General features: G+C 40.0%; 3 protein-coding genes across 3 annotated transcripts; 2 read left to right on the top strand and 1 right to left on the bottom strand.

Annotated features, from left to right (window-relative positions):
• The first annotated feature begins 2889 nt into the window (after positions 1-2889).
• LOC132797751 (tektin-3) lies at positions 2890-4894 on the top strand. Its single transcript, XM_060809531.1, has 3 exons — positions 2890-3468; positions 3529-4425; positions 4484-4894. The coding sequence occupies exons 1-3, from the start codon at positions 3047-3049 to the stop codon at positions 4710-4712; spliced, it is 1548 nt and encodes a 515-aa protein (XP_060665514.1). The 5' UTR covers positions 2890-3046; the 3' UTR covers positions 4713-4894.
• Positions 4895-5827: 933 nt separating this feature from the next.
• LOC132797757 (tetraspanin-33-like) lies at positions 5828-11508 on the bottom strand. Its single transcript, XM_060809536.1, has 2 exons — positions 10833-11508; positions 5828-10550 (listed from the first exon to the last, which is right to left on the bottom strand). The coding sequence occupies exons 1-2, from the start codon at positions 11245-11247 to the stop codon at positions 10075-10077; spliced, it is 891 nt and encodes a 296-aa protein (XP_060665519.1). The 5' UTR covers positions 11248-11508; the 3' UTR covers positions 5828-10074.
• On the top strand, positions 5858-9381 carry LOC132797749 (neutral alpha-glucosidase AB). The gene is made up of 4 exons (XM_060809526.1): positions 5858-5992; positions 6072-6794; positions 7323-8808; positions 8872-9381. Exons 1-4 carry the CDS (start codon positions 5886-5888, stop codon positions 9298-9300), a joined length of 2745 nt encoding a protein of 914 aa, XP_060665509.1. The 5' UTR covers positions 5858-5885; the 3' UTR covers positions 9301-9381.
• Positions 11509-12896: the final 1388 nt, after the last annotated feature.

The raw sequence follows: 12896 nt of genomic DNA, 5'->3' as shown, positions 1-12896 counted from the left end.
TGTTATGTTTGCACGCATATCAAGTTTGTTTTAAAATTTTGCCACGCCCATTTCTGTCCCTGCAAATCAAAAAAATAATAACAAGCGTAATTTCAAAGGTAGAGCTGCGAATTTTGGCATATACAATAATAACAACAGTAGTTGTTATTCCTGAAAATTTGGTTACGATAAGATAAAAATTGTTATTAAAGAAATGCTTTTGTATGGCAAATACGACTACTTACTAAGGCTCTTAGTTGTTTTGGCCAACAATCTGGTACATTGTACCGTCTATTGTATATTTTGAATGGTGTACTATATCGATATACCAAACACACCATTTTTAGTATTCTTGTAGTATTTTCGGTATATTTTGAAAATGATACCGCAATATTTTGCCTTTATTAAAAATGGGTAGCGGGTATCTCACAGTCGAGCACACTCGACTGTAACTTTCTTACTTGTTTTTCACTGTAAAGATGGTCACATGTGACATCTGTCAGACAATTACCAATTATATTTTATATTACGTATTGAACTGAGGGTTTATAAATGGAAAACATACACCACATTGCTTCATTAAAATAAGCTTTTTTCCTAACTTTTTTCTCTGGTACTCCGCTTTTTTTTAGCTTTTTATTTTCGCTGATCCAGCTTATTTTGCTTAGAAAAAAATGACACCACTGGCTTCAGTGTGCACAGATTTTACATACATAACTCTCTTGAGAGTCAGGCTCATGTTTATCCAGTTCGTTTTATTACTTGATTCTTGCGGTAACGACAAACTTTACAAATTGCGGTTTATTTGCTTTACATACTTGGAAAGTGTGTGAAATTTGCTCAAATCTCATTTAGCATAGAACATGCATCGAAATGTATTAGGCTACTGAATCTCTTGAAATTTATGTTTGGAATGTCAAGTGGGATATTTTAATAGCAAGTGTGTGTCCCGAAGTGCAGCATAAAATCCTAGATGCACCAACTACATCGGCTTCGAAGATTTGGTTCTCTGGAGTAAAACTTAAAGCATTTGAACTGTCGTTTACTTCATTATGATCATCAATTATCTCCAGTGTTTATGATTACCGGGTGCGATCGGTTAAAAAAATTTATAGGAATTCTTTTGTATGAAAAAAAACTCTTACATACTATGGGTCTCTATAGTTTTGGCTGGTAATTTGGTATATTTTTTTCTCTATGACATATTTTGAATGTAGCAACTATTTAAATATAACAATGACAGAATTTGGTATATTTTAAGTATTTTTATGGCATATTACTTCCGTATATTTTCAGAATAATACATCACTGTTTTGCTAGAAAAAAAAGTCGAGTGTGCTTGACTGTGAGATACCCGTTACCCATTTTGAGTAAAATCAAAATATTGCGGTAATATTCTCAAAATTTACAAAATAGTAGTTGTGATTCCTGAAAACTTGGTTGCGATCAGATAAAAATTGTCGAAATTATTAAAGAAATACTTTTGTATGGGCAAAAACGCCTACTGACAAGGGTTCTTTGTTACTTTGGCTGACAATCTGGTACATTGTGCTGTCAATGGTATATTTTGAATGTGGTACTATATCGATATACCAAATTTATCATTCAGAATATTTTTAGAATCTTTGTATATAATATATCATTCAGAATATTTTTAGTATCTTTGTAGCATTTTTAGTATATTTTGAGAATAATACAGCAATATTTTGCTTTTATTCAAAACGGGTAGAGGGCATCTCTCAGTCGAGCACACTCGACTGTAGCTTTCTTACTTGTTTTATATAAAACCGAAAAGGTAATAGATTAGAGTTCTATCAGAAAATTTATATTTTCTTAGGCACGCACATTAAATGGACTATTGAAACACTTGTCAACCGATATTGCAATTGTGTTCCCATTTCGTATAACCCTAAATGGGACATTGAACTTAAACCCCGATTCCCTCGATACTGTCATGGTCATTGATTTCGCAACTATTACAAGGCATCAACATGAACATCAACAGCAAACAGTAAACCTTGGCTACCAAGTAACTACGACAAAGTTAAATCAATAAGTTCACCAAATCAACAAATTCACAAACTAACAACGCAAACGAACTGTCATAATTCAGTAACGGAATTTCCGCGTCAGCTTGCAGAACAATTCACTCGACCTTGTAGCTTCCAGGAAGAAAACCAGTGTTATATAGTGTTTTCTGCTCAAATGCTCTGCTGGGCGATCGAAGATACTGTAGCTCGCCAACGCAATCCAAATCCTCAGAAGGCACCTGAAACTCTTAAGAATCTACTCTTACGCTCCAGTGTGCCCATTGTGAGTGAGCACGAGAATTTGACAAACATAATGGCACCATTAAAGGGTCACGAGGTCACTAAATTCCACAAGCACTCATACATCGAGAATAGCAATTTTGATCACCGCCTAGTCAAGGATAATCTGATGAGCAAATGGCCCACAGCGGACATGAACGAATACACCGAACGCAAGGATCATCGCAATCTAATGGAATCATATGTATCATCAAATCATTCGTTCTCAATCACACTTTAAAATTCACAGCATGTTATTTTATTTTCGAGAAATCAGCACTTTACAGTTATGAAACGCGTAAATTTGAATTAAGAAAAAAATGGCAGGGATGGGAAAATTGTACATACAATTTTAATCATTTTTAAACTCTTGTTTTTGAATTTCATTTGAAAAATCAATGAATTTATTTTAATTTAATAATTATTTCAGAATGATTTTATTGAGAGGAGAAATTAGAGATATAGTACACTTCAATTATAGAAACCATCCAACAACTCTTATTATACACACACCTTGCGAATAATTGAATCTTATGTCTGAAGTAGGCTCTGCTTTTAACAACAAATGGTTCAAGCTGTTTGATCAGGATATTTCATATTTCATTTACACTTGCAATCTCGTACAGTTAGCATCGAGTAAAAAAACTACGTCTATATTTTTTTAGTATCTTCTATTTTTTATACAATTTTTGCAAAGTTTTATTTACAAAATTTCACGTAAAAATTCTTTGTCAAAGTAGCTTAAACAACATTTAACCATGTCGAATCACCATGATACAGCAAACAATGCGCTGCCAACACAAAGTGTGATGTATTCTCAATTGCAGCCATGGAGTCAGGCCGGAGCACCGCCCTGCATGGAGCCCGTTGGTGGACCCGCGGTGTCCACACGTTTGGCCGCCAGCTATGAGACAACGCAACGTCATCCCTGGCGCCCAAAGATGGCTTTCGAAATGATTGAGATTAAACATATGCCCGAGCAGCCGGTGACAAATCAAATGACACAGCCATGCTTTGTGCCCCAAGGAATGAAGACCGAGGGGATGATTTTCCCCAATTTGGTGACGGGTTTCGAGCGGAACCCGCAGCATGCGGCACGTGCTGCACTTTACACGCGCTACACCAACAACGAGTGGCACAGCAACAATCTGGGAATCTACGGCGAGTCGAATACAAATCGGTAAGCATACTTGCTCGAGGGTCTTTCGTTAATCCGTTACCTCTCTATCTCTGTCGATAGTAATTTATCCGAACGTATGCGCAATGATGCAGTGCGTCTAATGCGCGAGACGGACGAAACGGCGACGGCAGGTCAACGTGATGCTGGCCGTCGTTTAGGTGAGCGCATCACGGACTTGACTTTTTGGCGCAATGAACTCAATGCCGAACTGGAAAAGCTCATTGGCGAGATGTCGGACATCAATGAGCTGCAGCGTCAATGCGGTAAAGCCATGTTGGATCTGGAGGTGCCGCTGCATATTGCCCAGGAGTGTCTGTTTCATCGCGAGGCGCGACAGGGTATGGAGAAGGTGCACGATAACGTGGAGAAGGCGCTGCTGTTGGAGATAAATCATTTGCGTAACTCACGCGATCGCCTCAAGGAGCTGCACGAGAAGATCGCCAAGCAGGCGATCGATTGTCGGGGCGCTCAGCATTTGCTTGAGATCGACGTCACACAGAAGGAGTCGACAATGGGCATTGATTCGATGTGTCATCGCTTGAACAACTACAGTCGTGGCATCACTTATTTTGGTGGCATTGAGAAATACGATCCAACTGTCAGCAGTCAGGATTCCTGGGCACTTGCCAGCAGCGAGCATGTGAAGCGTTCACAGGCTGAGCGTGCCAAGCTTTCGCAGTTGCGCAGTGACTCACAAAATGTGGTCAATGCGGTCGCGTCATCCGTCTGGGACTTTTGGAATAACACAAATAATGCGCTCGATCGGCGCTCTCAGGAGATGGCGGGTGCCAAGAATCGCGTGCAATTGCACTTGCAGAAGGTGCAACAGGAGTTGTTCGATATGGAGAAGCATCTATTTCTACTGCAGAAGGCCATACAGGACAAGTCGAATCCACTTAAGGTCGCTCAGACTCGGCTCGAGGCACGCTCACATCGCGAGGGCATGGAGCTCTGCAAGTATGATTCTTCAATTATTATTATACAAAATAAATTATTCATACGTTGTTGCATTTAGGGATACGGCCCACGATCGACTTGTGCAGGAGGTGCAAGACATTCAGGGCACTGTTGACGTGCTGCACCATAAGTTGCAGGAAGCGGAGGCCACTCATCAATCGTTGCTGAAGACACGCTGCATCCTGGAGGAGGATTTGAGGAACAAGGTCAACGCCTTGTTTATTGATCGCGAGAAGTGCATGAGTCTGCGCCGCTCTTTCCCCATCAGCAACTTAATTCGCTATTAATTGCTAAGTACATGCGTTAAATTGTCCCAAATTGCATAACGTATTTAATTATATATTATAATTAATGTGCGTATTTGTTTAAAAAAATAAAAACTTCATAAAATATTTGTGGTAAAGAAACATCGATGGAAAATTCGATACCGTATTTTCTAAGGCAATGATCGATGTTGTTTCAGCCGAACAATACAAATTAAATGTTTATTGAAGAAATCTTCAAGCTTTGTATTAAAAAAAAATTAAATTTCCGCGGTGTGACCGTAAGCAAGTATTTTGAAAATATAATGCAAAAATTCGAATCGAAAGGCAGGTGGTTTCGATAGCTATCGATACCACCTGCACGCGATATCAGTTATGCGATGACGCCGCGGTCACACTGTAAAACATAGCCAAAGCGATATCTTTCAAAGCTTCTCGATAAAAAAAAAAAACAATTTTCTTATATTGACACAATTGTCAACTTGTTTTTTTGTATTTGGGTATGTATTAAAACAATTTATGCAATTAGTGGTGTTTTATTCATGTCATTTTGGTATGTTAATAAAGCAATAGTTATATAGTTTTAAGCAATTGTGTTTGGTGGGAGGTGATGAAGGCAATGCAGTACATGTAAGGGAATTTGCGCCAGGAAAATAAATACGCTGCACTTGATGCATTAATTAGAATGTAGCTGAAAAGTGGCTGCATTAATGCAACATTTGTAGCACATGAAATTAAATATACATAGCATATTTAAGTCAAATTTGATGGTGAATGAAAATGCCGGCTCTATCTATGTCGAACGTGTGACGTGTTCCAAAATTGTTAATTCGACAGTTTGCCGACAATCATATCGTTATGAAAAACAATGGAGACGGTAAAAAAGGAAAAAAAACATGCGAAACATATGTATGTGTAGAATTTACTAAAGCTTTCATATTTATTATTATTTATTTGTTCGAAAGTTGGCTATGTTCTTGTACATAACTGTTTCTGTAAACAAACAGGTCAGATATTTTTAGATATTTTAGAATATATTCTCCGCTTGATACTAACTTATTAGTTTTTTGGGACGAGAGTTTCGAGATAAAATCAAACACTTTTTCATTGGTGAGTTGCTATTTCTATTATATTTTACAGATTTGATTCAACAATAATCAGTAAAAGAAACCTTGCCAAGAAAAGACAAGGGCAAATATGAGGTGTGCAGTGTTCTTTTGCTTCCTAATTGGGGGATGGATCAACTATGGTTCTGGCGTTGATCCAACAAATTTCAAGACCTGCGAGCAGAGCAGTTTTTGCAGGTATGACTTTTATATAAACATGTTTCATAGATAGATGTACCTTTTCGCTTCCTTTCAATCTCTATTTCGTTTTTATTAGGCGATCTCGCAAAGTGCAGAGTTCGGGCAGCAAATATTCTCTTATATCGGGCACATTGAACACGTACAGCGATTCAGTGACTGTTGATTTGTTGAATAAAGAGAACCATCATCAGTTCACATTCAAGTTAGAGGCCTTAGTGGGCAGCACATTCCGCCTGCAGATTGATGAGAAGACACCTTTGCGTCCACGCTATCGTGTTGAGCACGCACTGAAGGCACAACCAAAGACGGTTACCATACGTGTTCAGGAATCAGATGGCGAGTTGACCGTAACGTCTGGCCACTCAAAGGCGGTCATACATGGTGATCCGTTTCGCATTGATTTCTATGAAAACGATGTGCATGTTGTCTCGGTGAACGCTAAGAATTGGCTGTACTTTGAGCACTTGCGGCAGAAGACACAGGAACAAGCTTTGCCAGATAGTGGCGAGCAGCAACAGAATGTAGAGGTCCCGGAGACATTGGATGAACCTGGCTCGTGGGAAGAGAACTTTAAGTCCCATCACGATAGCAAACCCTACGGACCCGAAGCCGTTGCTCTTGATTTCTCATTCCCCGCTGCTGAAGTGCTCTTCGGCATACCAGAACATGCCGATAGCTTTGCTCTTAAGTCCACCTCGGGCACGGATCCGTATCGTCTGTACAATCTCGATGTCTTTGAGTACATTGTGGACAGCAAGATGGCACTTTATGGCTCCGTACCTGTGCTTTACGGTCATGGGTAAGTTGAACTCTTTTTTTTCTAGTTGTAAGCAGGTAATACACAAAATTACTCCCTTCACAAAAATTGTTATTAGCTCGGTAGCCATTCCCCTCAAATGATAAAATATGGAAATGAGTTAATTAACGTATAACACGCAGAAATACTTTCACCAATATATAGAAAAGTATGCGAGTCCTATGTACGTATCGTCTATATTTTTGTTAAACCCGCGAACCGTAAGATAAAAGGGTATTACTACTTTGTGACACCAAGAATTTTATATAACAAGCAGAAGGATGTATCTCCGACCCTATAAAGGAAATGTTTTATTGATCAGGGTCAACAGCCGAGACGACTTTAGTTTTCTCAATTGTTTTTTCCACTTAGTGTCTACATAGACAAAATAGATGTTGCTATTGTTTTTGTTGTGCTTTATCTTGATCATTCGGAGGATCTAAAACTCTTATTGAGTTCTTAATATCATAGCTATTCAATTTTGAATTTAGCTATATACTTATTACGAATCTTGTTTATGGTATATTTCAGCCCTCAGCGCACTGCCGGCGTCTATTGGCAGAATGCTGCCGAGACCTGGGTGGACATATACACCGCAGAAACGAATGTGGTCTCCTCGCTGGTGAACTTTGTGTCGGGCTCACGCAAATCAACTCCACCGGCAGCGCACTTTATTTCAGAGTCAGGAATTGTCGATGCCTTTATAATGCTTGGTCCGCAGCCCATGGATGTGTTCCAGCAGTACACCGCCTTGACGGGCACACATGACCTGCCGCAATTGTTCTCGCTGGCCTACCATCAGAGCCGCTGGAATTACAACGATGAGCGCGATGTGACCACCGTGTCGGCCAAGTATGATGAGTTCAACATGCCCATGGATACTATGTGGTTGGATATTGAGTATACCGATGGCAAGCGTTATTTCACCTGGGACAAATTTAAGTTCCCCGAACCGTTGACTATGATCAAGAATCTTACCGAACTAGGACGTCATTTGGTTGTGATTATCGATCCGCACATTAAGCGCGACAACAGCTACTTCTTCCATTCGGACTGCACGGAGAAGGGCTATTATGTGAAAACACGCGAGGGTAATGACTACGAGGGCTGGTGCTGGCCCGGCTCTGCCAGTTATCCGGACTTTTTCAATCCCGTTGTGCGTGATTATTACGCCAGCCAATATCATCTGTCTAAATTCAAGACTGTCACCGAGGATGTGATGATCTGGAACGATATGAACGAACCGTCTGTTTTTAATGGTCCCGAAATTACCGCACCCAAGGATCTGATACACTATGGAAACTGGGAGCATCGCGATGTTCACAATCTCTACGGTCACATGCATCTCATGGGCACCTTTGATGGCCTGCAAAAGCGTGATCCCAACCAGCGTCCCTTCATCTTGACACGTGCCCATTTCGCGGGCTCGCAGCGTTATGCCGCTATTTGGACAGGCGATAATCTGGCGGATTGGTCCCATTTGCAGCATTCGATCAAGATGTGCCTGACAGAAGCCGTCGCTGGCTTCTCGTTCTGTGGCGCCGATGTTGGTGGCTTTTTTGGAAATCCAGACAGCGAACTGTTAGAGCGGTGGTATCAAACCGGCGCGTTTTTGCCATTCTTCCGTGCCCATGCTCACATCGATACCAAGCGCCGTGAGCCATGGCTCTTCCCAGAGCGCACTCGCCTCATTATCAGGAGTGCATTGCTTAAGCGCTACAGCTATTTGCCGTTATGGTATACAAGTTTCTATGAGCTGGAGCAGACTGGTGCCCCAGTAATACGTCCACTGTTGGCCCATTATCCACAGGACAAGGAAGCGTTCGCCATTGACAGCCAGCTGTTGGTGCAGCAGCGTCTGTTGGTGCGTCCAGTTATGCAGCAGGGCGTTAGCAAAGTGGATGTGTATTTCCCAGCTATTGATGATAAAAAGAATGGTGATTATTGGTATGATGTCGATACATATCAGCGTCAGGAGCGCACCGGCTCCGAGTCAATACCAGTTACCGAATATAAAGTTAGTGCTCTTCCCTCCCATTCAAGCAATTAATTTTCATATTTGTATTTTATATTGAGTTAGATACCAGTTTGGCAACGCGGTGGCAGCATTGTGCCCAAGAAGGAGCGTCTGCGCCGTTCGTCTGCTCTCATGCTGAACGATCCGTACACTCTGGTCATTTGCCTGGATCGTCAGGGCAAGGCTGATGGCACTCTATATCTGGACGATGAGAAATCCTATGCATACCGCGATGGTCAATACATCTATGTGAACTATGAGTTTGCTAACAACCAGTTGACCAATCGTTTCACTGGCAAGCCCAAATATAAATCAGATGCCTGGATCGAGCGCATCGTCATCGCTGGTCTTAATCGTGTGCCCAGCAGCGCCACAATCACTGTGAATGGTGTTGCCCAGCAGCTGGAGGTGGAACAGCGTGATGCAGCTGTCTATATACGCAAACCATCTATCAAAATGGATGTTGATTTTGCCCTCAAGCTCAACTACTAATTTGGTATTATATAAAGTAACGCATAAAAGATATTCACATATTCCACCTGATAACACATAACAGGATATGATTTTTTTTTTTTTAAATATTGTACGATGTAGTTGATAGTTAACTTTGTCATATCCAAATTATAACAATTATGTTGGCTGATCGGCCGATGTGAAATTCAATTTCAATAAATCACATTACGCAAAAGTTCTCGCTAAGCTCTGTCCACTGTGATTCCAAAACTTTCATTGAATATATCAATAAGTGCAAATTCTTTGTACTTTTCCTTTAAAAAATCAAGAATGAATTTATATAGTTTTCTTTTTCAGTTATATATTGTATGCATTATGTATATGGATACGCGTTATATTTATTGTAATTTAACTTTATATGTTTTGTTTATAAGCTGAAGACTTAGAAACTAATATCAGCCTCTAAAAACCGAAACATGTTCATAGTAATACATTTGTAATTTTGCAAAAATGCGTAATTATGCGTTAAGGACAGGTATTTTAATATTTCAAAAGTAATACCCTTTTGTTTATATAACACAACAAATGAGTTGTGCTGTGTTGAAAACACAATTTAATTAAAATTTTGAAAAACGCAAAAATAATATGACGCTGATAACACAATAAGGATGAAAAGAAATCCTAGTTTACAAAAATTATATTGCAAACACAAAGAATCGAATCGATTACGCAAAGTTTAAGGGCATTATAAATATGACACACGATGATTTTTCAAAGTAAGGCATTCCTGTTGTAATCTCCTATAGCGCCCAATTAATTGGTCCAGCGCGACTTCTGCAATTTGATTTGACCCTCTAAAGTTTTGGCTAAATATATAACCAGTAATTGGATGAGAGCAATGCCAAGGGCAACGCCCGCAATCATATAGAGATTGCGTTCAGCCCAGACGCGAACGATTTCAATGCAGCCACTTGTCCAGATCAATTTGCTGGCAGCTGCCACAGATTCCTGCTGCACCGCATATCCGCACATAATATCAGTGGCATTGATGCAGCAACTGTATGGCACGCCGCATTTCTCTACCGATGGCGATGAGCAGTTAAAATATTCGTTTTTGTTCCAGTCATGGTAGCCAGCGTTGCTGAGGCCACAGCACTTAAACTGCTGCTGCGCAAAATCAATGAAATTCTGCAAATCTGGGTCATCGCGATAGTAGTGTATGATCTTATCGGTGAACTGATATTCCACAAACTCGTTCATGTGTTGTGGAAACACAAAACAGATGATGGCTGCAGAAAATTATATGTATATTATATGTACACTATTCAATTTACAAATAACACACCGCCTGATAAATCTCTGATCTAACTAAGGAACCATATAGTATTTTCGACATTATTTTGATTATTGGAATAATATTTTGAGGTCTGCTAATGGGAATTCAAGTAGTTTTCGATGAGTAAACGTTGAGTTAATTGTCGAGTTGATAGTGCAAATAGCAATTATATGTGTTTTGATTTTATCAGGAGACTGATTAGGCAATTTTTTTTGTAAAATAATCCTTGTATTACCTACGACCATTTCCATGAGAAAGAATATTAGCAGGCAACGCGAATAAAATTTCAGCAGAGAGGTATTTTCACGAAGGGCACCCAAGCAGCCAGCTAGGCTAACTATAAAGATGACAATGCCCGTAATAATCATGACCAGCGATATGTTGAGCACTACATCATAAATGTTCTCCAACTTGACCAAGCCATTGGCCTCTATCCATTTGTCCATGAACGCATAGATGCCGATGCCTAGCAGCAGCCCACCGAATAGCCAAAACATGAAATTCAACATAAATATCATGTACTTTACATAGGAGCTAACAAATGTGAAGTGATGTGGGTACGGGATGCGCTGATGATGCACTTCGCGTACTTCAATGCCATAGTAGCCTCCAACTCCTCCGGCCCCGCCATGGTATCTGTAGTTATTCATAGTCCGCGTCTCGTTTTACTTAGCACATTGTGTATGTTTGGCTGAACCACTTGGACGTTGCAAATATCTCCATTGTTTATAAATGGTGCCCATATGTTTTGTCTGGTTGATACACAAAAACTAAACTTCTAGATACTCTCGATACTATCGACGGCTATAATATGGTATGACGCGGTCATTTCAAATTATAATAAATAATCGTTGTGTTGGAAATTTATGCATTAGAATTAAAAAATAAATAATAATATTGATAATGTATTGATTTTGCTGATATTTAAATAATTTTAACGCAATAAGTTGGCATTTTATTAATGAAGACACAATAGTCGAGATGTCGATAAGCGCCAGTCACATGCAATCGATTAATGAATATGTAGTGTTGCAACGATATCAGCAATGGATTACCACAAAATGCAGTGAAATAATTCATTGCTATTAACAAACTTTTTGTATAATTTAAATATCTTTTAATAATCTATATATATGCCATTATAAACCTTGTCTAAATTGTTAATTTTAAATAAAGCTGTTACGGACTGTTTGTCCTCCCTGGATCCTCGCCGGCTGGCTCATCGGCACTCAGGAGGAGTTCCATCCCTGGCCCGCAATCCGCACAATCGATAACTCCACCGATACAAAACAGCTGCTGTAAGACAGAAGAAACGCATCACTAATAGAAAAACAAAACAGCTGCCGCGTAATTGAAAATATATGTATTTATCTAAGTCGCTTAATCATCTACCTTGACCTGCCTAAGAGCTCTCGGGATTGGTGAAGGAGCGATATGGGTTATAATAGAGAAAATGTGTGTATATATATATAAATTAGTAAACATAAACATATAATCCAGCATCAAGTAGATTTTTAAGAATGTATATATGTATGAAGGTGTTCTGTCGTTCCTACTCTGTCATTTCTTTACAAGAAAATAAATTTGAATTTACTTTAATTTGGAATTATAATTTTTGTCTTATTTTTTTCAATACTTCAATACGATTTGTGGATTTCTAATGTTGTGTAGTGTACTTTATATATAAATATGTATATAATCATTTTTTTTTTAATTGTGATCCTCTGTTTCTTCTTGCCGAACGAGAGTGCGCAAAAAAAATTTAGTCGGCGGACAGGCCGAGCCTGGTGACACCGCAGCACGACTCACTCAGACGGGCTTCTCCTCCTGGTCCAGCATTTGCGGCGTCGTCTCGCCCACTATCCCATGTCGTCGATGCTGCTCCATATCGTTAAAGCGCCGTGTGTCGTCTCGCGGCGACGACTGTCCGCACTTGTCCAGCGGTGATGGTAGCAGCTGGTGTCGCGCGCCGTTACACACTCGACGTGGTAATCGGACTTGCGTCTGTCGTTGGTGCTGTGATTCCTCCTCCGGACTGCACTTGCCGGCACTTTGGGCACAGAAAAGCAACGTAATGAGCGAGGAGAGCGGACACACAGGACCAGGGTTTGTGGTTGTTGTTGCTGATCTTGCTCTTGTTGTTGCAGTTGATGTTACTGTTGTTGCTTTTTTCACCGCCCACACACACTCGACTTCTTTCTTGTAACTTTTTTAGTTGCTTTACTGCTTCAACCATCAAACGAATGTATGTAAAGCAGGCAAACAGACACCAACTCTTCGAACATCCGTATTTCTATTT

Source organism: Drosophila nasuta, unplaced genomic scaffold (assembly GCF_023558535.2).
Source record: "Drosophila nasuta strain 15112-1781.00 unplaced genomic scaffold, ASM2355853v1 ctg18_pilon, whole genome shotgun sequence".
NCBI classification, from domain to species: Eukaryota; Metazoa; Arthropoda; class Insecta; order Diptera; family Drosophilidae; genus Drosophila; species Drosophila nasuta.
Note: the sequence above shows the minus strand (reverse complement) of the source record. Positions and strands in the feature narration are given on the sequence as shown.

Coding starts and splice junctions, on each gene's coding strand:
- LOC132797757 (XM_060809536.1), bottom strand. CDS start 11,247: ATGAATAACTACAGATACCATGGCGGGGCCGGAGGAGTTGGAGGCTAC. Junction 10,551..10,832: donor TCTCATGGAAATGGTCGTAG/GTAATACAAGGA, acceptor AATTTTCTGCAG/CCATCATCTGTTTTGTGTTT.
- LOC132797749 (XM_060809526.1), top strand. CDS start 5,886: ATGAGGTGTGCAGTGTTCTTTTGCTTCCTAATTGGGGGATGGATCAAC. Junction 6,795..7,322: donor CCTGTGCTTTACGGTCATGG/GTAAGTTGAACT, acceptor GGTATATTTCAG/CCCTCAGCGCACTGCCGGCG. Junction 8,809..8,871: donor TACCAGTTACCGAATATAAA/GTTAGTGCTCTT, acceptor ATATTGAGTTAG/ATACCAGTTTGGCAACGCGG.
- LOC132797751 (XM_060809531.1), top strand. CDS start 3,047: ATGTCGAATCACCATGATACAGCAAACAATGCGCTGCCAACACAAAGT. Junction 3,469..3,528: donor GGCGAGTCGAATACAAATCG/GTAAGCATACTT, acceptor CTCTGTCGATAG/TAATTTATCCGAACGTATGC. Junction 4,426..4,483: donor GAGGGCATGGAGCTCTGCAA/GTATGATTCTTC, acceptor TGTTGCATTTAG/GGATACGGCCCACGATCGAC.